Here is a 27500-nt window from a genome sequence, read left to right as displayed (position 1 = left end):
GCCATTTCCATCTATTTCTATCATGCGCTTCTGCCTCATCAATTCCCTTCTCATGTAAGTCCCCTCTCACAAAGTCCTTCCACCTCTTTCTTGGTCTCCCTCTTCTTCTTCCACCTTGAACCTCCATCCCCATAGTATGTCTCCCAGCGTGGTCCTCATCTCTCCTCTACAGGTGTCCATACGATCTCAGCCTTCCCTCCTGCACTTTCTTTGATACTTCCACCACCTTAGTCAACCCCCTTATGTAGTCATTTCTGATCCTATCCTCTCTTGCCACCCCAGACATCCACCTAAGCATTCTCATTTCTGCCACATCTATCTTCTTCTGCTGTGTTTTTCTCATGCTTGCTGTTTCCATACCATACAGCATTGCTGTTCTTACCACCGTCTTGTGAAATTTTCCTTTTAACCTAAGCAGTACTCTTTTGTCACAAAGAACTCCAGAGGCCGCTCTCCAGTTGTTCCAGCCTGCCTGTACCCTATGTTTTACTTCTTCTTCCATACTTCCTCCAGCGTTAACAAAAGATCCCAAATACTTAAACTTATCAACTTTCTTTATTTGCTCTCCACCAAGCTGAATACTTTCCCTATCATCCCCCTCAGTGGTGGTACACATATATTCTGTCTTAGATCTACTTATTCTCACTCCTCTGTCCTCCAGTACTTGTCTCCATCTTTCCAATTTCATTTCCAGATCTTCCCTCCTCTCTGTGCACAGAACAATATCATCCACATACAATATGTTCCATGGTACTGCCTCCCTTACTTCCTCTATTATAACATCCATCACTATTTTAAAGATAAATGGGCTCAGAGCCGACCCCTGGTGTAATCATACTCTCACCTCAAAACCCTCTACCTCCCCAACATTGCTCCTCACTCTGGTGAATACATTCCGGTGCATCTCTTGTATCAATCGCACGTACTTCTCTGGCACCATCTTCTCCCTCAGACTCCTCCATACCCCTTGTCTCGGGACTCGGTCATAAGCCTCAGACAAAATATACCATCTGTTGTTCCCCTTCCCTTCATAAATCCCATCTGCTCTTTACCTATTTGTGTACTTCTTCTCTCAGTCTAGCTTCTATCATCCTTTCCAGTATCTTCAAAGTGTGGGACATCAATTTAATGGCCCTATAATTACCACACTCTTGGACATCGCCTTTCCCTTTAAAAATTGGGATCAATATACTCCCACGCCATTCATTTGGTATCTTTTCCTGTTCAAGGATCTTTATCATAAGATTGAACAGTATATCAACTCCTTCATCTCCTAATGCTTTCCATGCCTCCACAGGATTCATGTCTGGTCTGGTTGCCTTCCCATTCTTCATCTTCTTCAGTGCATGTAGTACCTCTTGCCTAGAAAACCTCATTACCATGCCAATGTTCACTTGCCCATCCTCTCTTATTAGTCTAGTATTTTCTTCATTTAACAAATGTTCAAAATATTTTTTCCATCTCTTCACAATGTCTTCCTCCTTTCTAAGTACTACACCATCTTGATCTTTTATTTGTTTGATATGTGCAATATCTTTGGTGCACTTATTTCTAACCTTTGATAGCTTGATCATCATCTTTAATCCTTCCTTTGTCCCCAGCTCATTATACACATCATCATACGACTTTGCTTTAGCTTGGGCTACCAGCTTTTTCACCGCCTTGTTTTTCTCTCTGAACCTATCTCTGTCTTCCACTGACTGTGAGTCTTCCCATCTTTTCTTTGCCTCCTTCTTATCTTTTACTACTTTCTCAATGTCTTCATCCCACCACCAACTCCTCTTCCCATATGATACCAGATGTCTCTCCTAGCAGCTCCTTTCCATGCCTTCTTATTACTGCCGCATTTCGTGCCCACCATTCTTGAACATCCTCAATCCCTATATCAATATCCTCCAAAACCCTCTGTTTAAACTCTATCTTCTTATCCCCTTCCTTCTCTAATTTGTATCATTTAATTTTCCTTATCCCTTTAGCTTTGGTTTTTCTTTCCCTTTTTAACTTCAAGTCCATACATAGCAGTCTGTGTTGGGGGGCTAAATGGTCGCCTGGAATAACTTTGCAGTTCTTGACAGCCACCAGCTTTATCCTTTTATACAGGAAAAGGTAGGCTACGGGAGCATCTTCCCCAACTTGTTGGTTTTTTTTTTGTTTTTCCCCTTTTATATCTTATTAGGTGTTCCCCTTTCTTCTTAAAGAATGTGTTTACTATTGCCATGTCGAATGACACAGCAAAGTCCACTACACTCTCCTTCTGGGTTTCTCTCCCCAATGCCATGGCGCCCATGCACCCGACCAATTGCTTCATTTTCACTTCCGACATGGCCATTCAAATCTGCCCCCACTATCACCCTCTCATGTTCTTCCAGTTCTTGCATTATTCCATCCATGTCTCTCCAGAAATTTCCCTTCTCTTCTTCTGTACAACCAACTTGTGGTGCATATGCACTTATAATATTCAGAATCTCTCCTCCATAACATATCTTCAATCTGATGATACGGTCATTCTTTCTATGCACTTCTATCCACTGTACGTTCTTTCAGTTCCACTAGACAGTACTATGCCAACTCCATTTCTACCTTGTTTATTTCCTCCACTATAGTACAGCTTATATCCATCACCCAACTCTTTAGCTTTATTTCCTTTCCATCGCGTTTCTTGCACACACATAACATCTACTTTCTTTTCTCTCATCTAGTCAGCCAATTCTCTCCCTCTCCCAGTCATGGACCCAATATTAAGCTGACATACTCTAAACACAATGTGAGCTTGCTTCTTTAGCTGCACCCGTTCTTGATGTAGCAGCCCTCGCCTTATCACAGAGTTAGGGCGATGTCTCTGTGCGTCGTTTACGGAGTACGCCCTAGCATTACCTCTTTCCATATTTCGGCTCATTCCATTTTTAGGTTTTGGCACAGATTTTTACAGCCGGATGCCCTTCCTGACACCAGCCCTCCCTATTTATCTGAGCTTGGGACCGGCACCCATAAGGACTTGTTTGCCCCATATATATATATATATATATATATATATATATATATATATATATATATATATATATATATATACATATATATATATATATATATATTATATATATATATATATATATAATATAATATATAATATATAATATATAATATATAAATATATGATATATATATATATATATATATATATATATATATATATAGAGAGAGAGAGAGAGAGAGAGAGAGAGAGAGAGAGAGAGAGACGAGAGAGGAGAGAGAGAGAGAGAGAGAGAAGAGAGAATTTTTTAATAGATCTATGGGAGATGGTGAAGACTAATTATGTTTGTATGATAAGTAAATGATTTACCTAATAACTGGTAGTACTAATTTTGAAACAATAATAATAATAACAACAATAATAATTAAAAAATTTATATGTTTCTATAATAAACAATGTGAAATTGTAAAGAAACATATTTCATTCCCAGTCACCTCTGAAAGTAGTAGGGGGGATAGTGCACCTGTCAAATGTCAAATATCCGACCACAATGTATTTGACATATTTGACAGGTTCACTGCCCACTCCCCCATTAAAAAATTCTTGTGCCATCACTCCTCTCTCTCTCTCTCTCTCTCTCTCTCTCTCTCTCTCTCTCTCTCAGTATACACATATTTCTGGGCTCAGCTCGTGTCGCTGCGCGAAATATCCTTTAATCTATTATTTCTAGGGTAAATGTACTAAACACATACCAGAGAATAAATAAATAAAGAAAAAGGTCAGTCATAAACTGACTCGCTCACCCTCCCAGAGAGTGTCGGTATGAACACTTATGGCGAGTGAGACCACTACCACGAGCCAAATGCCAATAGAATTCTCCCACTACAAAATCCCCCCAAGAGGAGAGCCGACCCACAGAGTGGGCAGCACCTACTACTACTACTCCATCCCATGCTGCCGACTGCTGCGCCTCTGGTGGCCATCCTTTTCAGTTAGCGCACACGATACACACGTGCCATTTTCTTCTCTGTGTTTTTGTGCCCTTTCCTTTGGATTTTATTATCATGGAGCGTGCAGCCATCGCAGCAGCTAAGTTAAGTACTCAGTGTTTATTGCTATTTGGTTTTTTCCGGCCCTGAGCACGTATTTGCCGTTTTTTAGGTATAAATACGGTCTCTAGGTCGGAAGCATGGCAGCATGGTTCTGCCTCGTGGTGGGTCCGTTCTGGGTCGCCCATACCCAGAACTTCCCCTGGCTTTTGTACGCTCTATTTTTATTATCCGCTTTGTTTAGGGTAAGGTCTACACGGTTTTGTCATGCATGCATGTCTTTTACCTTATGTAGGCTCTTCCATCCAGACCCTAGCCACGGCTCTTAGTATCGGCCTCGGCTAGCTTTGAGTGGTAGACTTGCCTTCGGGTTAGTCGTACACTCCTGGATTTTTTCTCCTACTATTTTGTTTTCTTTCTTTCATTTTATTATTCATTTGTATATTTATGTGATATTGTTAGGTTAGTTAGGCGTCTGGCTCGCTTAGCCTAGGTCATGGCCCATTGGGCCTTTATGTTACTGCTTTTCAGCTCGGTTGCTTTCACCGATAGCATCTCTCTGATCAGTTGGTTATGTTCTAGGCTTAGTTGTTGTTCTTATCGCCCCGTGGTCACTATGTGATCACGAGGCAGCCAGACGCCTGTCCAGTCACCTTTCCCCCCTCCCGCTCTTCCATAGGGTCGGGGGGGGTGGCTAGGCCTGCCCATGCTCGCTCCGCATACCCGAGCCTGCCTCCCTCTCTCCCCCCAGGCGGAGGGGGTAGAGGGACGGGACAGACCCAGACTGGACTCGACCTCTCCGGCTTCTCGGTCCGGTCGGATGGTAAGGTGGGGGGGGACTGGCCTTTCCCCCCCTCCATTACTACTCCGTCGCTCCGTTACTAGCCCGAGTCTGTATGCCCCTTGCTCTTTCCCACCTTACTAGGGCTCCTTTTACCACCGGAGACCTGGCATCCAGCGGAAAGGTGCTAGTCTACCCCACGGGGTGGACCGGAACATACAGTCAGTCCCTTCTAACCTCTCCGTTTCACTGAGTTATACACTCCGCCACGCACTGGACTTAGTCCGGTACGTTCGAGCTTTTAGGTTTAAGATCTATTATGTTAAACTATTAAGTTTATCTTAAGTACCTTAAACCATTCCCCCTCCCTTCATGTCTCACCGGATACCTCCGGGGTTTATAGCCTATTCAGGCGATTAAGGGAGGGGCTATGCCCAAATTTTTTCCGAGCTCCGGCATGCAACGGAGTTCTTCTGTCCTTTAGCCTGTAAGTGATATTCTTTAAGATACTCATGTGTCTTTCCACTTACAGACCACCAACTGTGAGCATCCGGGATGCGCCGCCACACTTCAGGACCCATGTGGACACGAAGTTTGCCGGTCCATGCCCTCCATGCGCGACTCCGCACGGGGACATCCAGGTCTGGTACCATGAGACGTGTACCATATAGTTACGATATGGTGAGCAGCTTGTAGACGGGGTAAGTATTCCATCTCCGGTAGCTGGTCCTCATCTGTTATAGTGCTTAAGTTTTACATCAATCACTCTAACTTAAGGTAAATTCAAGGGGCCTTATAGCCCCTATAATTTTAAGTTATGCTTTAAGTTAGCTTTAGTTTTAAGTTATTCTTAAATCTAATCAATACCCTCTCTTCCAGGCGCCGGCCGTGAGGGATACCGCACTGGCACCCTGCGGGCCTGGGTCGGCGGTTTCGGGAAGAACGCCGCCAAGGGTATGCCCTACATCCTGGAGAAAAGGTTGGCGGTACTAATCTTCCCCGGAGGCAAGGCGACAGGATACGTCGACCCAGTAGAGGCGGCCCCGACTATCGCCTTCATCCAGCAACAGCTGGCTGCCTCATTGACTGACCAAGGCCAGGACATCTCCTCGGAAGTCGCGACGTTGGATATTAATGTAGAACCTATTGGTAGGTGTAGACGACCTGTTGGTCGAGGTAGGTAAGGTGGACACCCAAGGGATACCCTTGGGTGCAACTGTTTCTTCTACTCCTGCAACCTCTCCATCCTTCCAAGGCTTTACGGGTGACGAATTATATACTCCTCCTGACGCTTCAGTTAGACCCAAGGTCAAGGGTCAAGCAGTGAAATCCTTGACAAAGACGTCGTCGTCGTCTAAGAAGACGGCTTCGGCGTCATCCTCCTCTCGTAAGTCTCCGGCTAGGAATCCCGGAGCAGAGAGATCTAAAGCTTCTGGGTCCGGCTCTAAGTCCTCGAGGAGTAAATCCTCCAGAGAGAGATCTCACACTCCGGCAGAGTCGTCAGTTCCGCTACCCTTGGTTCCAATTCAGAGCCACCCCGCCACCTCCGCAGCAGCTCCGGCTTTGGACTCCAATGCTGGTCTGTTCAACAGGTGGGCGACCTGGTTGGGTCTCTGAAAAGTAGCATGGAACAAATGATCTCTCGGTTGTCGGATAGGATTACCTCTCAAGACAGCATTATAGCCGGACTGAGCCAAGCTCCTCTAGCCTCTCCTCCACCTTTCAATACAGGTGGAGCCCAGCTTCCCCCCGTATGACTCTCTACCTCCGTTCTCAATGAACAACCCTTGGAGAGTAGCGTCAGACGCCCCCTTCCAAGACGGACTCATTTCTATCCCGGAATGTGGAACTCGGAGGATCGAGGACTTCGAGTTCTACCCGGAAGACTTCAGCCTCCGTTCATCGGCTAACGCAAGGCTCACCGCCTCAGCCATGACTCGGGATGATAAAGTACCAAAGGAGACAGTCCTCTATTCACGTGACCAGGCTCAGAGAGAATGGCTCAGGTGTCTAGAGGACATGGATTGTTCCAATACGAAAATCCAACCTTTCAAGAGTCCGTTTACGATCTTTACGATGGATGAGAGTACCCCGCTCCCTTTCCTGACAAAGATCGCGACGTCTACCATTCCAGCGGCCCAGAAGGGGGACCCCATGCCTCAACTGAAGGAAGCAGATCCTACATCTCCGTTACTTCCTTCAGCCGGAGAATTGTGGGAAGACTTACCTAACACCTTCTCAGCTGGCAAACTCAAACCGGACTGTGCTATGGAGCAGTTTGGTGAAAAGTTACCTAGGCTTCCAGATAGCCTTATTCAGGCTGAATTTGACGCCAAATCGCGGTTAGCCAGATCTATTAATTCCATGGCTATGACCGAGGTGGCTACCATAGCCTATGGTTCAGAACCGCTCTTCAAGCTTATGACCAAATCCCTGACTCAAACGGTACAGTCAGATATGTTTGAGTTTGCCACTGCTAGGACGAATTGTAGGAAGCATGTCCTACAAGAAGCAACTATTCGGCACGAGCCGAATAGGTTACTTGCGTCGAGCATCTGGGAGCAGACCTCTTCCCAGAAGCGATGGTGAAGGAGGTTCAGTCAGAGGCTACGAGGTTGAACCAGAGCCTAAGGACCGTTGGGGTCTTACGGCCAAGAGGCGGCAAGATCTAGCAGCTAGAGGTAAGGGTCAAAGGAAACCCAGACATTTCCAGCCCTACCAGAAAAAGCAGCCACGTTTTTCTCAGCAAGTTCCGGCTGTTCCCTTAGTGCAAACAGCCCAACCTTCCACTTCAAAGGCTCATTCACAGCCGATTTATGTTATCTCCCCTCAGCCTCAGCCCTCCACCTCTTACGCCCTTTCTCCAGCTTACAATCAATCCTTCGAGAGTCAAGCTTCACAGAAGTATGACCGCTCGGGTAAGGGAGGCAGAGGTAAGCGATCCTTTCGTGGGAGAGGATCGGGAGGTCCCTTTGTTAATAGGGAAAAACTTTCAGAGGAGGCCGAGGAGGCTACCAAAACCAATGAGGAATTTCAGGTAGGAGGGAGGCTGTTTCACTTTCGCCACCGGTGGAACTTCAGCAAGTGGGCTCACAGCATTGTGTCAAAAGGCCTGGGTTGGAGGCTGGTTAACGAACCCACCCCCATCCAGAACCCTTTCCGTCAACTATTCCTTCCAAGGAACTGACGGAGTATGCGGAGGATCTCCTTCAGAAAGGAGCTATAGCGAGAGTCAAAAGGTTAAAATTTCAAGGACGCTTGTTCAGCGTGCCAAAGAAAGGCTCACAAAAAAGAAGGGTAATCTTAGACTTGTCCCGCTTAAACTTAGCCCATTCGCTGCGACAAGTTCAAGATGCTCACGATCTCGCAGGTACGGACCTTACTTCCCCGTGGGGCCGTCACCACCTCTATCGATCTTACAGACGCTTACTATCATATCCCTATTGCAAGACACTTCCGTCCGTATCTGGGCTTCAAGATAGGAGACCAGACATTCTCCTTCAAGGTAGTTCCTTTCGGGCTCAACGTAGCACCCAGGGTGTTTACGAAGCTGGCGGGGCGGAAGTAGTAGTTCAACAACTCAGATCGCAAGGGATTATGGTAGTAGCGTATCTCGACGATTGGTTGATCTGGGCTTCAACAGTCGAGGAATGCAACAGAGCAACACTGAAAGTGATTCAGTTCCTGGAATATCTAGGCTTCAAGATAAACAGGACCAAGTCAAGACTCACTCCAGAGTCAATCTTTCAGTGGCTAGGCATTCAATGGAATCTATCCTCCCATACTCTGTCGATTCCATCATCCAAGAGGAAGGAAATAGCGAAGTCAGTCAAGCAATTTCTGAGTCACAAAACTGGCGTCAAGAAGATCTCAGGAAAGGATCCTGGGTTCTCTCCAGTTTGCATCAGTGACGAACATCCTAATGAAAGCCAAACTGAAAGACCTAACCAGAATCTGGCGCTCACGAGCAAATGTCAGGTCCAGGGACAAATTGTCCTCAGTCCCTCTGATTCTAAAGAATCGACTCCGGCCGTGGGCGAAAGTCAAGAACTTGTCGGTGTCAGTGCCCCTTCAGTTTCCTCCACCAGGGATCACCATCCACACAGACGCTTCATTAAGCGGTTGGGGAGGATATTCCCAGTTCAAGAAGGTTCAGGAACGTGGTCACCTCAGTTCCGTCAGTTCCATATAAACGTACTGGAGGCAATGGCAGTGTTCTTGACTCTAAAAAGGTTATGTCCGCCAAAGTACTCCCACATAAAGCTAGTCCTGGACAGCGCAGTGGTAGTACATTGTGTAAACAGAGGAGGCTCCAAGTCACGTCATCTAAATCATGTCATGGTAGCCATCTTCTCCCTGGCGGACAAGTTCAGTTGGCATCTCTCCTCCACTCATATAGCTGGAGTGAGAAACGTCATAGCAGATGCTCTATCCCGATCAGTACCTCTAGAGTCGGAATGGTCACTGGACAACAGTTCGTTCCAATGGATTCTTCAGAGAGTTCCAGGTCTACAGGTGGATCTCTTCGCATCTCAAGCGAACCACAAACTCCCGTGTTCATGTAGCCCCCAACCTGGACCCTCTGGCCTATGCCACGGACGCCCTGGCTCTAGACTGGAACAACTGGGAGAAGATTTATGTCTTTCCTCCAGTGAATCTTCTCATGAAAGTGTTAAACAAACTCAGGACATTCAAGGGTCAAGTGGCTCTAGTAGCCCCAGACTGGCCGAAGAGCAATTGGTACCCTCTCATTCTGGAAACTGGGTCTTCGCCCTCTTCGGATCCCCAATCCCAAGCTCTCCCAGTCAGTACAAACGAAGACTGTGTTCGCTTCCTCAGGGATTCTCAAAACCCTAACTTTATGGATTTCATGAAGTTTGCAGCGAAAAGGGATGCGAATATTGACCCTCAGAATATTCTCTTCTTGGAATCCGATAAAAGGGATTCAACTTTGAGACAGTATGATGCTGCTGTCAAAAAGTTAGCAACCTTCCTGAATGAATCAGATATTAAGATCATGACAATCAATTCAGCTATATCCTTTTTCAGATCCTTATTTGAAAAAGGCTTAGCAGCTAGCACAATTACGACAAACAAGTCAGCCTTGAAAAAGATTTTTCAATTTGGGTTCAACATAGACTTGACAGATTCCTATTCTCGTCTATTCCCAAGGCGTGTGCTAGACTTAAGACCTTCTGTAAGGCCTACGTCAGTATCATGGTTCTTAAACGATGTTCTAAAGCTGGCTTCAGAAACCAATAATGACACATGCTCGTTTATAATGCTCTTAAGAAAAACCCTATTTTTATTAAGCTTGGCCTCAGGAGCTAGAATTTCAGAACTGTCGGCTTTATCCAGAGATCCGGATCATATTCAGTTCCTTCCCACAGGGGAAGTGCTACTTTCTCCGGAACGTAGCTTTATAGCTAAGAATGAAGATCCTTTGATGAGGTGGGAACCATGGAAGGTACTATCCCTTCCACAAGATGTATCTCTTTGCCCAGTTTCAGCCTTACGAGCCTTTCTATCTAGGACCTCCTCATCCTCATCGGGTCCTCTCTTTAAGAGAGAAAAAGGTGGTACTTTATCTATTAAAGGCATCAGGCAACAAATCCTGTACTTCATTAAACAAGCCAATCCTGACTCTTTCCCAAAAGCACATGATGTCAGGGCAGTAGCCACCTCAATTAACTATTTCCAACATATGAACTTCGATGAGTTGAAAAAGTATACGGGATGGAAATCGCCGACAGTGTTCAAACGTCATTACTTAAAGTCCTTGGAAGCTCTGAAATTTTCAGCAGTTGCAGCGGGGAACATAGTTTCCCCTGACTCTGACTAATCCTTAGTAGAAGATCCAGTCCTCCTTTCTACCTGCCTCACCCAACAGTTCGTCTATTCCTGCCTTGTTCATTTACGGTCACCTTGTGTCTTAGCTGCTTTTATGATGATATAGTGGGTGTCCCTTATTTTTTTGCTAGGGACACTCACATTTGATGATGATTATTGATCTCGTGGATGTCATCTCCTTATTTTTATGCTAGGAGATACATCTTATTATAATGGTTACGGGTTTTGTATATTAAGTCATATACATTCCTTTATATTTTATTATTGTTGAGTTTGTTTTATTCAACTTTTATGTTAATTGCTTTAAAATATTTTGATACATAGCTTTACACAGATACCATTTTTGTACATATATGATATAATTTATCCTGTTAATAATAGTATATTACCTTAAGTTAAGAAATATTATTAGATTTAAGTATAAATTAAGTAATATTTCTATTTTGTATCACTGTGTATATGTATTTTTATTAGCAATTATATTGATTTATTTTTATTTTATCTTTTATTTGAGACCTCTTTGTATTTTGTTGAATTTCTTTACAATCTTGTGCTATTTCTCTGGTACGATTTCGCGCAGCGACACGAGCTGAGCCCAGAAAAGGGATTTTGACGTAAGGAAAAATCTATTTCTGGGCGATTGGCTCGTGTCGCTGCGCGAAATATCCTTTAATCTATTATTTCTAGGGTAAATGTACTAACACATACCAGAGAATAAATAAATAAAGAAAAAGGTCAGTATAACTGACTCGCTCACCCTCCCAGAGAGTGTCGGTATGAACACTATGGCGAGTGAGACCACTACCACGAGCCAAATGCCAATAGAATTCTCCCACTACAAAATCCCCCCAAGAGGAGAGCCGACCCACAGAGTGGGCAGCACCTACTACTACTACTCCATCCCATGCTGCCGACTGCTGCGCCTCTGGTGGCCATCCTGAAGTTAGCAGACAATCTTGGCGATGGGATGGGTAGGGCGGGATTTCGCTGGCGACACGAGCCAATCGCCCAGAAATAGATTTTTCCTTACGTCAAAATCCCTTATTTATGAAAAATACAGTAATTAGTGAATACACAATGTTGCTCAACAAAAAAAAAATATTACTGATAATTTTAGAGCTACAGGCCAAAAGAAAATCTGCAAATTAGTGAAATTTCCTTGTGGCCAAGTGAATGATATGTTCCACAAAACTCTGCAACAAAATGAAATGTGGAAATGTGGAACGCGTAAAAATGGGTGGGCACTGTACATATAATCTGATCAAATCAGTAAAAATTATATACACAGATACCACTATCATATCAACTATTGTTTTGAAAGCACTGGGATATAAATGTTCATATATAATCACAGTACATACAGTATTATTCACTTTTAGTTTAGGTAGTTATCTGTTATCTCAGTATATGTAAATATGTATTCTTGTACATACTATATTCACATAAAATTATATAATAGCACAGTCATAATAAATTTATTTTACATACTGCAAAACTTAATCAGACAATTTGACTTATTACTGAAGTTATGTTTATTTATGTCACCAGACTTCTTACACTCTAATTTTTAATTTCTTAAACAGCTATCTTGGAAATTTACTATCATTAGATCATTAGATACAATTCCACAATCTTTTTTATTTTTAAGAATGTTTAGAAAATAAAGTGGATATTTTAAAAATCATGCAATCTTGCTATCTTCCCAACTCAATTTCCAGTAGATCAGGGCAACTCACAAAATTATTGTTAAACTCTAATGATTATTCAGATTTTTATCTCTCCCAAAGCACAGATAAATATGGAAGGCTGCAGTACTAAAAGGCATCTTTCCATACAACGCCTGACAAAATCAATTGTGAAATGAGCCATACAATCAGTGTAAGAATCACCTGGCAACCTCTCATTAAAAACATGAACCCAGACTAAGAATTAAAGTGAGAAGAAGAATATAATGATCATTTTAATCTGGATAACCTTCTTGTGTTACCTTTATCCAAACAATTTGCCCCTGTGCCTGGAATTTCAAAACCTTGCAGAATTACACCAGTGACATCTTAAAAAGTCCACTAAATTTCCCTGATTTCAATAAAAAGTATGTTGGCCAAAGTACTAGGAAACTTGCACCAAGATTTAAAACTAATACAAATCATATGTAGGCCCAGCAAAACCTATAATTTTGAAAAAAAAAAATATATAAAAAATAAAAACAGGCTGATGCAAAAACAATACTGGATACATAAAAAGCTATCAGAAAATGAGTCCACTCATATAAACATGTTTTTTCCATGAACGACAGGATATTCAGTTAATTTCTAGTCTAAGCTAAAGCTTTTCATTAGACCACATGCAATGAACAAGACAAACATTACAACATACATTAAAATAGAAATTAGGTGGAATCTCACCTGACTGTGCCAATAAACAATACTGGATCTTGTGGAATTATGGACAACCGTGACCGAAGATCTTCTAAGCCCAGCGTTGAAATGTTGATGCTGTCAATACGTATACTACCACCGGTCAGCTCCACTAACCGAAACAACACAACTCCCAGTGATGATTTTCCGGACCCTGTCCTTCCAACAACACCTACCATGCAAATTTTAAAAGACTATAATGTCCTTGCTAGAAAACCTCAATTTATGAAGAAGCAAAATAGTAACTAAATAACCTTAAAATATGACAAAATGACAGACATTTTTATCAATATGATGGTACAGCAGAGCCATCAGGAGTCTATAACATTCTGCATAATCATATATATATATATATATATATATATATATATATATATATATATATATATATATATATATATTATATGATTATGCAAAATGTTATAGATTCCTGATAGCTCTGCTGTACCATCATATTGATAAAAATCGTCTGTCATTTTGTCATATTTTAAGGTTATTTAGTTACTATTTTGCTTCTTTCATAAATATATATATATATGTATATATATATATATATATATATATATATATATATATATATATATATATATATAGTATATGTATCAGTATATACATATATATATATATATATATATATATATATATATATATATATATATATGTATATATATATATATATATATATATATATATATATATATATATATATATATATGCAGAACAAGTAACAATAGAGCAATTGGAGCCTTAATGCTAAATCAAAATACAAACATAACAAATACTTAAGAGTAAATAGCAAAGCTTAAATGTAAACTGTGACTAATCCTAGAAACAAAATAAAAGGAAACATCAAAAATAGATACAACATGTGGCATCCAAGGTACAATATGGCTACATTGATGGCTGAGCTACGGCAAGAATGCTAGTGAGGCAGGTAGGAAAGAGAGATATAAGTTAAACTACTTACTACTAGTTAAGCAGTGTCAAGGGAAATTGTGTTTCCGGCTGCCACTGCTGGAAATTTAAGGGCTTCTAAGGACTTAAGATAATGGGGTTTGAATACTGTTGGAGATTTCCAGCCTGTGTACTTCTTCAGATCATCAAAATTCATATGTTGAAAATAATTAATAGAGGTAGCTACTGCCCTAACATCATGTACCCATGGGAAGGACTGCGGGTTGGCTTGTTTTATAAAGTATAAAATTTGCTGTCTAATTCCTTTTAAGGAAATGTTGCCTCCCTTTTCCCTAATAAACAGAGGGCCTGAAGATCTTAGGGCAGTTCTACTTAGATATGCTTTTAGTGAAGAAACTGGACATAAGGACGGGTCCTGTGGAAGTGGGAGAATTTTCCATGGGGCCCACCTATCCAGTGGGTACTCATTCTTAGCTAGAAATTGGCGATCTGGAGAAAGTAATAGTTCTCCTGAAGGGAGAAACTCTATATGACCTGATTCTCTAGATAGAGCCGACAGTTCAGAAATCCTGGCTCCTAAGGCCAGACTTAACAGGAATAATGTTTTCCTCAGGAGAGCTAAATAGTCACATGAGTCATTATTAGTGTCTGAGGCCAATTTAAGAACATCATTTAAAAGCATGACACAGACTTGGGTCTCTCGGATGGTTTGAGTCTAGCGCAGGCCTTGGGGATAGATGAAAAATAAGAATCTGTCAGATCTATTTTGAATCCAAACTGGAAGATCTTCTTAAGGGCAGACTTAGTAGTAGTAATAGTACTAGCTGCTAAACCTTTCTCAAATAGTGTCCTGAAAAAGGATATGGCCAGATTCGTGGTCATGGTTTGTGCATCACAGTCCCTTAGGAATACAGTGTTCCCCCCGTATTCGCGTTCTCCGGATTCGCGGACTCACACATTCGCGGATTTTTCTTTGGAACCTATCTAGAAATTGTTCGCGGACAGACTCGCCTATTCGCATAATTTTCCGACGAAAATAATCACTAATTAGTGTATTTTGATGTTTATTTTCATGAATAAATACATTTTTATGATACAAAAATGATTTACTAATTTTCAAATATTAATTTTGATTAATACTGTATTAGTACGTTAATAAATTTAAATATCACATAATAAAAATAATAATTCTCTCTCTCTCTCTCTACTACAAAGATGTATGTTTTTTGTATGATAAATAAATGATTTACTATTTTCAAATATTAATATTAATTTATACAGCAATAATATCAATTCATTAAAGAAAATACCATAGTGAATTAGTAAAATTTTAGCTTATAAATTTAAAAAATTATGGAAGAATGAAGGAAATCCCAGTCAGATTCTTTCTAAAAAAAAACTCAGATATAAGTATCAAGTGACCGGAGGGGGAAGGAGCTGATTTGTTGCTGTCATCAAGTGGGCATGAAATTTTTTTTCTCTCTCTCTCTCTCTCTCTCTCTCTCTCTCTCTCTTACTGAGATGAGAGATTTTTATGGTACATATATGCGTAATATGTTTATTAATATTTTCAAATAATAATAATAATAATAATAACTGTAATTACAAAAATCATATGTGAAAGTATTTTACAAATACTACGATAATCTCTCTCTCTCTCTCTCTCTCTCTCTCTCTCTCTCTCTCTCTCTCTCTCTCTCTCTCTCTCTCTTAAAGCGATGTATGTTTTTTGGATGATGATTTACTAATTTTCAAATATCAATATTAATGTAAACAGCAATAATATAAATTCATTAAAGAAAATACTAAAGTGAATTAGCAAGATTTTAGTTTATAAATAAAAAGAATTATGTAACCCCGTGTCTTGTTACATAGCCAGCTTTGTTGGCTGGGTTCCAACTGTCAAATCCAGTGTTGCCATCTACGGATCATTGAGATTCTCTCTCTCTTTCTCTTTTGCTGTTATATATGTGATAATTTCTATGGTACATGTGTATGTTTATTAATATTTTCGCATAATAATAATAATAATAATAATAATAATAATAATAATAATATAACTAATCTCAAAATTCACATGTGATAGTATTTTAAAGAAGTACAATAATCTATCCATTTCACTCTTTTATAAATAAGGACAACCTTCTCTCTCTCTCTCTCTCTCTCTCTCTCTCTCTCTCTCTCTCTCTCTCTCTCTCTCTCTCCACAAGAGATACTAGCATGCGCTAGTGGTAACTCTCGCCCTCTGTTTGGGCTGGAAGTGTATGTATAAGTATATCTTTAAGGACATTACTACATTTTATGGTAAAATAATAATATACAGTACTAGTTTACAAATAATATTACGTTTAATGAGATTAAACAGTAACAATAACATTCTCCATCTCATTCTCTCTCCTCTCTCTCTCTCGTCTCTCTCCTCTCTTTCTCTCATCTCTCTCTCTCGCTCCTCGTCACTTCTTTTTGGCTGTTTTATATATTTCTAATGGTAAAATGTTTAAGATTACTTTAAAATGATATTAATAATACCAATTCAATGGTATATTTGATGTAGGATAATACTTTAAGTAGACATTTGGTATTTGTGATTTCACATTCCATTGTTCCCTTGTAAAAAGAAAATGGATGTCTCAAATAGTAATAGTATGAAAGAAAACGTGCAGACCGAGAAGATACTTATGGGGGGACTGAATTATTTTCACATACGTAACTAAGTCATTCAGTACGTACATAGTATGTATTTATGTATAAACATAAAATGTAAGATTTATTTTAAAATAGTATTAATAATATTTCAAAGATTAATATGAACCATAATAGGATATTTTATGTATATTTGATGAAGGATGGTCTGTAAGGGATACTTTGGTGTTTGCATGTCCAGGATAGTTTATGAGCATTTTTAGAGGGGGGTTCCAAACATTCGCGGATTCTAACTATTCGCGGGGGGGTCTGGTACGCATTCCCCGCGAATACGGGGGGGTCCACGGTACAGCTAGTTTTTTAACTGCTGAATCATATTGACGCAAGGTCGATTCCCATTTATCAGATTCTAAGAATAAGATGTTCTGGGGATCGATATTAGCATCTCTTTGTGCCGCAAACTTCATGAAGTCCATAAAGTTAGGGCTTTCTGAATTCCTGAGGAAGCGAACACAGTCCGCGTTTGCACTAGTTGTGATAGTTTGGGATTGGGGATCCGTTGAGGTCGGAGTCCCAATTCCAGTAGAAGTGGGAACCAATTGCTCTTGGGCCAATTGGGGGCTATTAGAGCAATGTGGCCTTTGAACATCCTGAGTTTGTTCAGAACTTTCAAGAGAAGATTCACTGGAGGAAAGAGGTAAATCTTCTTCCATAGATTCCAGTCTATAGCCATGGCGTCCGTGGCATAGGCCAGAGGGTCCAGGTTGGGGGCCACATAACAAGGGAGTTTGTGATTCGACTCGGTGGTGAAGAGATCTACCTGAAGCCCTGGTACTAGTTGACAGACCCAACTGAATGACTCCTTGTCCAGGGACCACTCTGACTCCAGCGGAACTGAGCGTGATAGCGCATCCACTACTACGTTCCTTACGCCCGCTAGATGAGTGGCGGACAGGTGCCATTTGTTCTTGTCTGCTAGTGAAAATATGGCTATCATGACATGGTTCACGTGGCTTGACTTGGAGCCTCCCCTGTTGATGCAGTGCACTACTACTGCACTGTCCAGCACCAGTTTGATATGAGATTTCTTGGCTGGATGAAGCTTTTTCAGGGTGAGGAACACTGCCATAGCTTCCAGTACATTGATATGAAGCTGGCGGAATGGTAGGGACCAGGTTCCCTGTACCTTTTTGTACTGTGAGTAGCCTCCCCAGCCGCTTAGTGATGCATCTGTGTGGATCACTAGGGGCGGCGGAGGGAATTGGAGCGAAATTATCTTTGACAAATTCTTGATCTCCGTCCACGGTTGGAGTCTTTTTCGTAAGATCACTGGGATAGGGGCTAGTTTGTCCCGGGATCTGTTGTTTGCTCTTGAACGCCAAACCCGGTTTATGTCCTTTAGTTTGGCTTTCAGAAGAATGTCCATTACTGAAGCAAATTGGAGAGAACCTAAGATTCTTTCTTGGTTCCTCCAGGACGTCTGCTTGCACTCGAGAAATTGTCTGGCTGCTTTGGCTATTTCTCTCCTCTTCAATGGCGGAATTGATAGAGTGTGGGAGTTTAAGTCCCATTGAATGCCTAACCACTGGAAGCGGGACTCCGGTGTTAACCGGGACTTGGTTTTGTTTATCTGGAAGCCTAGGTGTTCTAGAAACCGGATTACTTTGACCGTTGCTTTGCGGTATGCTTTGATGCTTGTGGCCCACACGAGCCAATTGTCCAGATAAGCTACTAGCATTATTCCTTGAGACCTTAGTTCTTGAACAACTGTCTCCGCCAGTTTTGTAAATATCCTGGGGGCTACGTTGAGCCCGAACGGCATTACTTTGAAAGAGAAGGCCTGATTTCCTAGTCTGAAGCCAAGAAACGGGCGGAAGTGTCTTGCTACTGGAACATGATAGTATGCATCTGTAAGATCTATAGAGGTGGTGACAGCCCCACGGGGAAGTAAGGTCCGCACCTGTGAAACGGTCAGCATCCGGAACTTGTCGCAACGAATGAATAAGTTCAGACGGGACAAGTCTAAAATTATTCTTCGCTTGTTTGAGCCTTTCTTTGGCACGCTGAACAAGCGACCTTGAAATTTTAAAGGCTTCGACTCTTGACACTACAGTGGACCCCCCGTATTCGCGTTCTCCAGATTCGCGGACTCACACATTCGCGGATTTCTCTTGGGAACGTTTCCCTGCATTATTCGCGGAAAATTCGCACATTCGCGGTATTTTTCTATGATAAATATCCACAAGTTCCTGGTTTTTTTGATGAATTTCATCATAAAATGCACTTTTTGTGATAAAACTATTAAAAAAACCAAGCATGAAAATTTTTAGTGGGTTTTTCTTGAGTTTTAACTAACAAAATAGGCTGTTTTTAGCATTTGTATAGGGGTTCCAAACATTCGCAGGTTCTAACTATTCACGGGGGGGTCTGGTACGCATCCCCCGCGAATACGGGGGGACCACTGTATACTCCTTTTTGAAGGAGTTCCTGAAAGTACTCTACCAATTCTGCTGTTGGTTGCTGATAAAAGATATTGGATGGAGGAGGACCTTTGAGCCAACTCCATCCTAGACCTTTGGACACCATGCTTTGGGCCCATTTGCTGACGAAAGAGGAACAGTCTCCCTCCTACCTGGGGATCCTCACTGGTTTGAGGAAGGGCGCGCACCACGTCCTCCTCAGGAACCCTTGCCTCGGTTGGAGGCTCTTGTGCCGCCCCGTTGACGGAAGGCGCCTCTAGCTCTGCTACCCCTGCCAAACCTGTTGAAGGTCTGAAAGGACTGGATTTCAAACACTGGGTTGTAGGCAGGGGAGACAGTGTAGGAGGTTGAAGCCTGTGCCTGTTGCGGCGATTGTGTCAGCAGCACAAACTGCTGTTGTGGCTGCGACTTAGAAGTTGAAGGTTGCGGTACTTGTGATACCGGAACCTCTTGTACTAGAGTCTGCTGTTGAGGAGCCTGGAAAGGCTGGAATTTCCTAGGCTTCTTTTTCAATTTGGGATTCGATCCAGCGGACTGTGGTTTGCGTTTGGTGACCAGTCCCCAGCGAACCCTTAGACTGATTGAATCTGACTGCCTCGCAGTGAACTTCGTTCACTACAGAGGCCGGGAAGAGGTCAGAGCCCCAAATGGATGAGGCTAAAAGCTTGTTAGGCTCATGGCGGATCGTGGCCTCCGCCAGTACATGTTTCCTACAATTTCGTCTAGCTATGACAAAATCATACAAGTCACATTGCATCGAGTACAAAAGTGACTTGGCAATGATCTTGAATATTGGCTCTTCTCCATAGATTAGAGCCGATACTTCCGTCATCACTAGCGAATTGAGGGACCTGCACAGCCTCATCCTGGTGTCATACTCAGTCTGGATGAGGTTGTCTGACAGCCAGGGCAATCTCTCACTGAATAGAGTGATGGCGCAGTCCAGCTTCAGCTTACCCACTGAAAAGGTGGCCGGAAGATCTACCCAGTGATCATCAGTTCCGGGGAGCAGGAGGGAAGTTGGTTCTGTCTCCCGGAGCTGGGGCATGGGTTCGTCCTTCATCGTAGCTTGCAAGGTCAATTCTGCCACCTTTGATGTGAACGGGATGGGTGTCTCCTCGTCCACGGTGAAGATCAGGAAGGGGCTCTTAAATGCAGTAACCTTGGTGTTGATACACTGCCACTCCTCCAGGTCACGCAACCATGCCTGCTGCGCCTGATCCCGGGAGAGAATTACCATCTCTTTCGGGACCTTGTCTTCCCTTCTCATAGCTGCTTCTGTGAGGCGGGCATAGCCTATGAAAGGGGGCTGTAATCCTTGCGGAAGGAAATCAAAGTCCTCAATCCTTCGAGTTACGCAGCCCTCGATCGTCAGCATGCTGTCCACATAAGGAGCACAAGAAGCAACCCTCCAAGGGTTGTTCGGGGTAAAGGCAGGAAGGGTAGACGAGTCCGGCATCAGCAAGCTCTGAGCTGCCAGGCCGGACTGTGGAAGTCCTGTCAACGCGTTTTCACAGAGACCTGCAATGAGGTTCTCCTGGGTAACCAGCCTATCCAAGATAGCCCGGATAGACTGCCCTGACTCCTCTAGAGAAGATGAGAGTTGCACGAACATCTCTTGGAACTTGGATTGTACCAAGTTCCCTATCATGCTACCCATCTACTGCATAATATTGGCAGAAATATTTGCAGAGAAGGTGTCTGGGTCAAAAGGGGAAGGTTCTACCTTCTCCTTAGGAGTCCTGGGTCTGGCTCCCTTGGAGGTTGATGCCTCAGGGTCGGAGGGGAAGGGCTGAGCCCTCTCCTTAGAAGACTTAGACCTCGACCCTTTAGAGTAAGAAGTCAGCTTAGCCTTGTCAGCTCCAGGATGGTGAGCCGGAGACTTACGGGCAAGGCTGGTACGTGACTTCTTTGATAGGGACTTCTGCAACGTTTTAAAGTCTCGCTTGCCTTTGACTTTAGGGATCGCCAGGGCGGACTTCGGTCTGACCGACTGAATCTTCCCGGTGAATCCCTGGAAAGAGGTTGAAGTAGAAGGGGAAGAAGCTCTAGATGGGCTCAAGGAAAGCCCTTGAGCCCCTACAGTACCTGCCTCACTCACATTCTTACCTGTGCCCATGCCTTCCATCGTCATGGGCTCGAGGTCCAGGTCTAGGGCAGCTACTTCCTTGGCGACCTCCTGTGTCGCCGCCTCCTCTGAGGGCTGGGAAACTTCCTCCTGGATGGAAGCGATCAGGGGAGCCGCCGCTTCGGGGTCCACATAGGAGGTACTCTTCCCACCGGGGAAGATGAGGGTGGCCATCTCCTTGGAGAGGATGTAGGGTTGGCCCTTGGTAACATTGCGGCCAAACCCACCAACCCTGGCCTTCAGGGTGGCAAGAGCAGTCTCTTGGATCACTTGGGCGCCCTGAAAGAGAGGGTTAGTATTAATACTTAAGATTACTTAGATTAAACTATAACTTATCTTAATGGACATATCAAAGACTATATCTGTCATTGGTACTCATTGCACTACTGTGTAGACTTTGAAACGCCATCCACCTCAGAGGAGACCTGGTCTACCAACTCGTGGCATATCAGGCAACTCTCATGGTGCCATACCAGGGACTCGTTGAAGCGGATCGCGCAGGTGGCGTGGGTCCGGCAGACCTCGTGCCCACAGGGGTCTTGCAGAACAGCATTACAGCCTGACTCCATACAATGGGTGACCTGTAAGTGAAATGACACATGAGTATCATCACTAACGTTCCGGACTAAGTCCGTGATTGTGATATGTCATAACACCGGAGTGTTCCGGTGTTAAAAAATAACAAGGTTCAGTCTCTACCTGCTCTTTGACCGTGTATTGTGGTGAGTCGTCCGACAGGATCAGTAGAACAGCTTGAAACAGTGTGTCTCCAGCGATGCTGGAGAACAATGTAGTCACTGAATCAGGAAGACCACCTAATCCATATGCCGGAGCGAGGAGTAGTCAAAACACCGGGTGAGGAGCAGGAGGGGACCAACACAAAAACGGCGGAGTTTGATAACTCCGCCGTCGATAAACTTAACTAGGATAAGTTGGTGGATATCCCTAGTGGGGTAGCGGGGACTCCACCAAACTTAAACTAAAGATAATGGATGTTATATATATGTAAAACCATGCATGCAATAAGCGTACTCTTGTAGGGAGGCCGGAGCCTCCTTAGCATATCACCAACCTAAAGTGGACCTGGCTGCACCGGGGTCCTGATCCGCCGAAGCGGGAGGGGATGGTGACTAGCGGTAGGAGAACGTGACCCGAGAGCTGAGGAGAGCTGAGCCCAACCAAGGCTCGGCCAAGCAGGGTACACCCCTACTCTACTCGGGAGAGCGGCAGGGAGCCGACCGCCTCGCCGAGAGCCCTCCAGCTACCTCCCCTGTCCCCCTCGAGAGAGGGAGGGAAGGGAGGATGCTCGGATCGGCTGCCTTAGACAGCGTAAGCGAGCATACCTCCCCCCAAGGTGGGGGGAGAGGGACTGGAAGGACCGACGCGGGGTGGCTCATACGCGGTCGCCTGGAACTCTCTCGGCCAGGTGATTAACCACGCGATGAGAAAGGCCAGGCGATCAGAGGAGGCCTATAGGCCAGCCAAAGCCGTCTCAAGGAACATGTGAAATACAAAATAAACATCCTATCCCAACACGGGGGGAAAGGAAGAAAATTTTAGATGGTAGAGAAAGAGAAATGTCCTGGAGAAGCTGGGTCGAGCAAACCGAGAAGGATGGACGAGCCTGGCGACTCCGAGCAGCTAGCATATATGCCGTGATGAAAAAACGCGGGGCAGGCGGCCAGGTTGGCTCGAGGAGAAGGGAGAAGAACCAGAGTCCTTCGTAAGGGAGCCTACGAAGAAGTAACCTGACAACTAAAATAAATATGCATGCATGAAATTCTAAACTGAAAGGAAACGACGTAGGCTACGAGCTGAGTGTGAGCTCGGATAACATCCCCCGTGTGGATAAAGAACAAAATGTCAATAAATGCATCATTGAAATCATAAGAATATACTGCTGAACAAGAATCGAGCCCAAACGGTATAGGGGACCGAATGGGGCACGAAACAAAGTAACATGCGGGAGCGAGCCGCGAATGGCGGCGTGGGGACGGTGCCGCATGGGACGCTGTCCATAAAAACCTAAATAAAGGGATTTTGACGTAAGGAAAAATCTATTTCTGGGCTCAGCTCGTGTCGCTGCGCGAAATATCCTTTAATCTATTATTTCTAGGGTAAATGTACTAACACATACCAGAGAATAAATAAATAAAGAAAAAGGTCAGTACAACTGACTCGCTCACCCTCCAAGAGGGTGTCGGTATGAACACTATGGCGAGTGAGACCACTACCACGAGCCGAATGCCAATAGAAATCTCCCACTACAAAATCCCCACAAGAGGAGAGCCGACCCACAGAGTGGGCAGCAACTACTACTACTCCATCCCATGCTGCCGACTGCTGCGCCTCTGGTGGCCATCCTTTTCAGTTAGCGCACACGATATACACGTGCCCTTTTTTACTCTGTGTTTTTTGTGCCCTTTTCTTTGGATTTCTTTATCATGGAGCGTGCAGCCATCGCAGCAGCTAAGTTAAGTACTCAGTGTTTATTGCTATTTGGTTTTTTTCCGGCCCTGAGCCCGTATTTGCCGTTTTTTAGGTATAAATACGAACTCTAGGTCGGAAGCATGGCAGCATGTTCTGCCTCGTGGTGGGTTCGTTCTTGGTCGCCCATACCCAGAACATCCCCTTACTTAAGTACGCTCTATTTTAATCATCCGCTTTGTTTAGGGTACGGTCTACACGGTTTTGTCATGCATGCATGTCTTTTACCTTATGTAGGCTCCTTCCATCCAGACCCTAGCCACGGCTCTTAGTATCGGCCTCGGCTAGCTTTGAGTGGTAGACTTTCCTTCAGGTTAGTCGTACACTCCTGGATTTTTTCTCCTACTATTTTGTTTTCTTTCTTTCATATTATTCATTTGAATTATTTATATGATATTTGTTTAGGTTAGTTAGGCGTCTGGCTTTGCTTAGCCTAGGTGGTGGCCCATAGGGCCTATATGCTACCGCTCTTCAGTTCGGTTGCTTCCCGATAGCATCTCTCTGATCAGCTGGTTATGTTTCTAGGCTATGTTGTCCATTGTTTTGTACTTACCGCCCCATGGTCACTACGTGATCACGGGGCAGCCAGACGCCTGTCCAGTCACCTTCCCCCCCTCCCGCTCTTCCATAGAGTCGGGGGGGGTGGGTCGGTCTGCCCATGCTCGCTCCGCATACCCGAGCCCGCCTCCCTCTCTCCCCCCAGGCGGAGGGAGTAGAGGGACGGGACAGATCCAGACTGGACTCGACCTCTCCGGCTTCTCGGTCCGGCCGGATGGTAAGGTGGGGGGGGACTGGCCTTTCCCCCCTCCGTTGCTACTCCGTCGCTCCGTTGCTAGCCCGAGTCTGTATGTCCTCTCGCTCTTTCCCACCTTACTAGGGCTCCTTTACTACCGGAGACCTGGCATCCAGCGGAAAGGGCCTAGTCCACCCAGCAGGGTGGACCGGGGCAGACAGTTGGTCCCTTCTAACCACTCCGTCTCGCTGAGTTACGACACTCCGCCACGCACTGGACTTAGTCCGGTGTTCGAGTTTTATAGGTTTAAGATCTATTATGTTAAACTAGTAAGTTTATCTTAAGCTACCTTAAACCATCCCCCCTCCCTTACCTGTTTCACCGGATCTCTCCGGGGTTATAGCCTATTCAGGCGATAAGAGAGGGGTTATGCCCAAATTTTTTCCGAGCTCCGGCATGCAACGGAGTTCTTCTGTCCTTTAGCCTGTAAGTGATAGTCTTTAAGATACTCATGTGTCTTTTCACTTACAGACCACCAACTGTGAGCATCCGGGATGCGCCGCCACACTTCAAGACCCATGTGGACATGAAGTTTGCCGGTCCCATGCTCCATGCGCGACTCCGCACGGGGACATCCAGGTCTGGTACCACGAGACGTGTACCATTTGTTATGATCTGGTGAGCCAGCTCTTAGACGGGTAAGTTTCCAACTCCGTTGACTGGTCTTCATTTGTTATAGTGCTTAAGTTTTTACATTAATCCCTAACTTAAGATAAAATTCATGGGGTTTTGTAGCCCCTATAATTTTAAGTTAAGCTTTTAAATTGCTTTTAGTTTTAAGTTTAATCTTAAAATCTAATCAATACCCTCTCTTCCAGGCTCCGGCTGTGAGGGATACCGCACTGGCAACCCTGCGGGCCTGGGTCGGCGGTTTTGGGAAGAACGCCGCCAAGGGTATGCCCTACATTCTCGAGAAGAAGTTGGCGGTACTAATCTTCCCCGGAGGCAAGGCTACAGGCTACGTCAACCCAGCAGAGGCGGCCCCGACTATCGCTTTCATCCAGCAACAGCTGGCTGCCTCGTTGACGGACCAAGGCCAGGACATCTCCTCGGAAGTCGCGACGCTTGATATTAATGTTGAACCTATGGTAGGTGTAGACGACCTGTTGGTCGAGGTAGGTACGTTGGACACCCAAGGAATGCCCTTGGGTGCTACTGGATCTTCTACCCCTGCAACCTCTCCATCCTTTCAAGGCTTTACGGGTAATGAACTATATACTTCTCCTGACGCTTCCGTTAGACCCAAGGTCAAAGGTCAAGCAGTGAAAACCTTGACGAAGACGTCGTCGTCGTCTAAAAAGTCGGCGTCGGCGTCATCTTCTTCTCGTAAGTCTCCGGCTAGGAATCCCGGAGCAGAGAGATCTAAAGCTTCTGGGTCCGGCTCTAAGTCCTCTAGGAGTAAATCCTCCAGGGAGAGATCTCATACTCCAGCGGAGTCGTCAGTTCCGCTTCCCTTGGTTCCGGTTCAGAGCCACCCTTCCACCTCCGCAGCAGCTCCGGCTTTGGACTCCAACGCTGGTCTGTTGCAACAAGTGGGCGATCTGGTTGGTTCTCTGAAAAACAGCATGGAACAAATGATCTCCCGGTTGTCTGATAGGATCACCTCTCAGGACAACATTATAGCCGGACTGAGCCAAGCTCCACTAGCCTCTTCTCCACCTTTCAGCACAGGGGGAGCCCATTTACCCCCGTATGACTCTCTACCTCCGTTCTCAATGAACAACCCTTGGAGAGTAGCGTCATACGCCCCCTTCCAAGACGGGCTTATCTCTATCCCGGAATGTGGAACTTGGAGAATTGAAGACTTCGAGTTCTACCCGGAAGACCTTCAGCCTCCGTTCATCGGCTACGCCAGGCTCACCGCCTCAGCCATGACTCGGGACGATAAGGTACCAAAAGAGACAGTCCTCTATTCACGAGACCAGGCTCAGAGAGAATGGCTCAGGTGTCTAGAGGACATGGATTGTTCCAACACGAAAATCCAACCTTTTAAGAGTCCGTTTACGATCTTTACGATGGAAGAGAGTGCCCCGCTCCCTTTCTTGACAAAGATCGCGACAACCACCATTCCAGCAGCCCAGAAGGGGGATTCCATGCCTCAGCTGAAGGAAGCAGATCCTACGTCTCCTTTACTTCCTTCAGCCGGTGAATTATGGGAAGATTTGCCCAACACCTTCTCAGCTGGCAAACTCAAACCAGACTGTGCTATGGAGCAGTTTGGTGAGAAGCTACCTAGGCTTCCAGATAGCCTTATTCAGGCGGAATTCGATTCCAAATCGCGGTTAGCCAGGTCTATTAATTCCATGGCTATGACCGAGGTGGCTACCATTGCCTATGGATCAGAGCCACTCTTTAAGCTTCTTACCAAATCTTTGACTCAAACGGTGCAGTCGGATATGTTTGAGTTCGCCACTGCTAGGACGAATTGTAGGAAGCATGTCCTACAAGAAGCAACAATTCGGCACGAGCCGAATAAGTTGCTTACGTCAAGCATCTGGGGAGCAGACCTCTTCCCAGAAGCGATGGTGAAGGAGGTTCAGGCAGAGGCTACGAGATTGAACCAAAGCCTTAAAGACCGTTGGGGTCTTACGGCCAAGAGACGACAGGATCAAGCCGGTAAGGGTAAGGCTCAAAGGAAACCCAGACGTTTCCAGCCCTACCAGAAGAAACAGCCACGCTTTTCTCAGCAGGTTCCGGCTGTTCCCTTGGTGCAAACAGCCCAACCCTCTACCTCAAAGGCTCAATCACAGCCGATTTATGTTATCTCCCCTCAGCCTCAACCCTCCACCTCTTACGCTCTCTCTCCAGCCTACAATCAGGTCTTCGAGGGTCAAGCTTCCCAGAAGTATGACCGCTCGGGTAAGGGAGGCAGAGGTAAGCGATCCTTTCGTGGGAGAGGATCGGGAGGTCCCTTTAATAGAGGCAAGCATTTCAGGGGAGGCCGAGGAGGCTACCAAAACCAATGAGGATTTTCAGGTAGGAGGGA

The 27500-nt window shown here is 44.5% G+C and overlaps 1 protein-coding gene across 10 annotated transcripts in view; it reads right to left on the bottom strand.

The window, feature by feature from the left end:
- LOC135211019 (ATP-binding cassette sub-family C member 5-like) overlaps positions 1–27500 on the bottom strand; it is an 818851-nt gene that overhangs the window by 41958 nt on the left and 749393 nt on the right. For all 10 annotated transcript variants that reach the window (XM_064244042.1, XM_064244046.1, XM_064244047.1 and 7 more), the window contains one exon: positions 13057–13240. In XM_064244042.1, coding sequence (XP_064100112.1) covers positions 13057–13240 — 184 coding nt within the window. The remainder of the gene's footprint in view (positions 1–13056; positions 13241–27500) is intronic.

Source organism: Macrobrachium nipponense, chromosome 4 (assembly GCF_015104395.2).
Source record: "Macrobrachium nipponense isolate FS-2020 chromosome 4, ASM1510439v2, whole genome shotgun sequence".
In the NCBI taxonomy this organism is placed as follows: domain Eukaryota; kingdom Metazoa; phylum Arthropoda; class Malacostraca; order Decapoda; family Palaemonidae; genus Macrobrachium; species Macrobrachium nipponense.
This window is presented reverse-complemented; position numbering and strand designations above follow the sequence as displayed.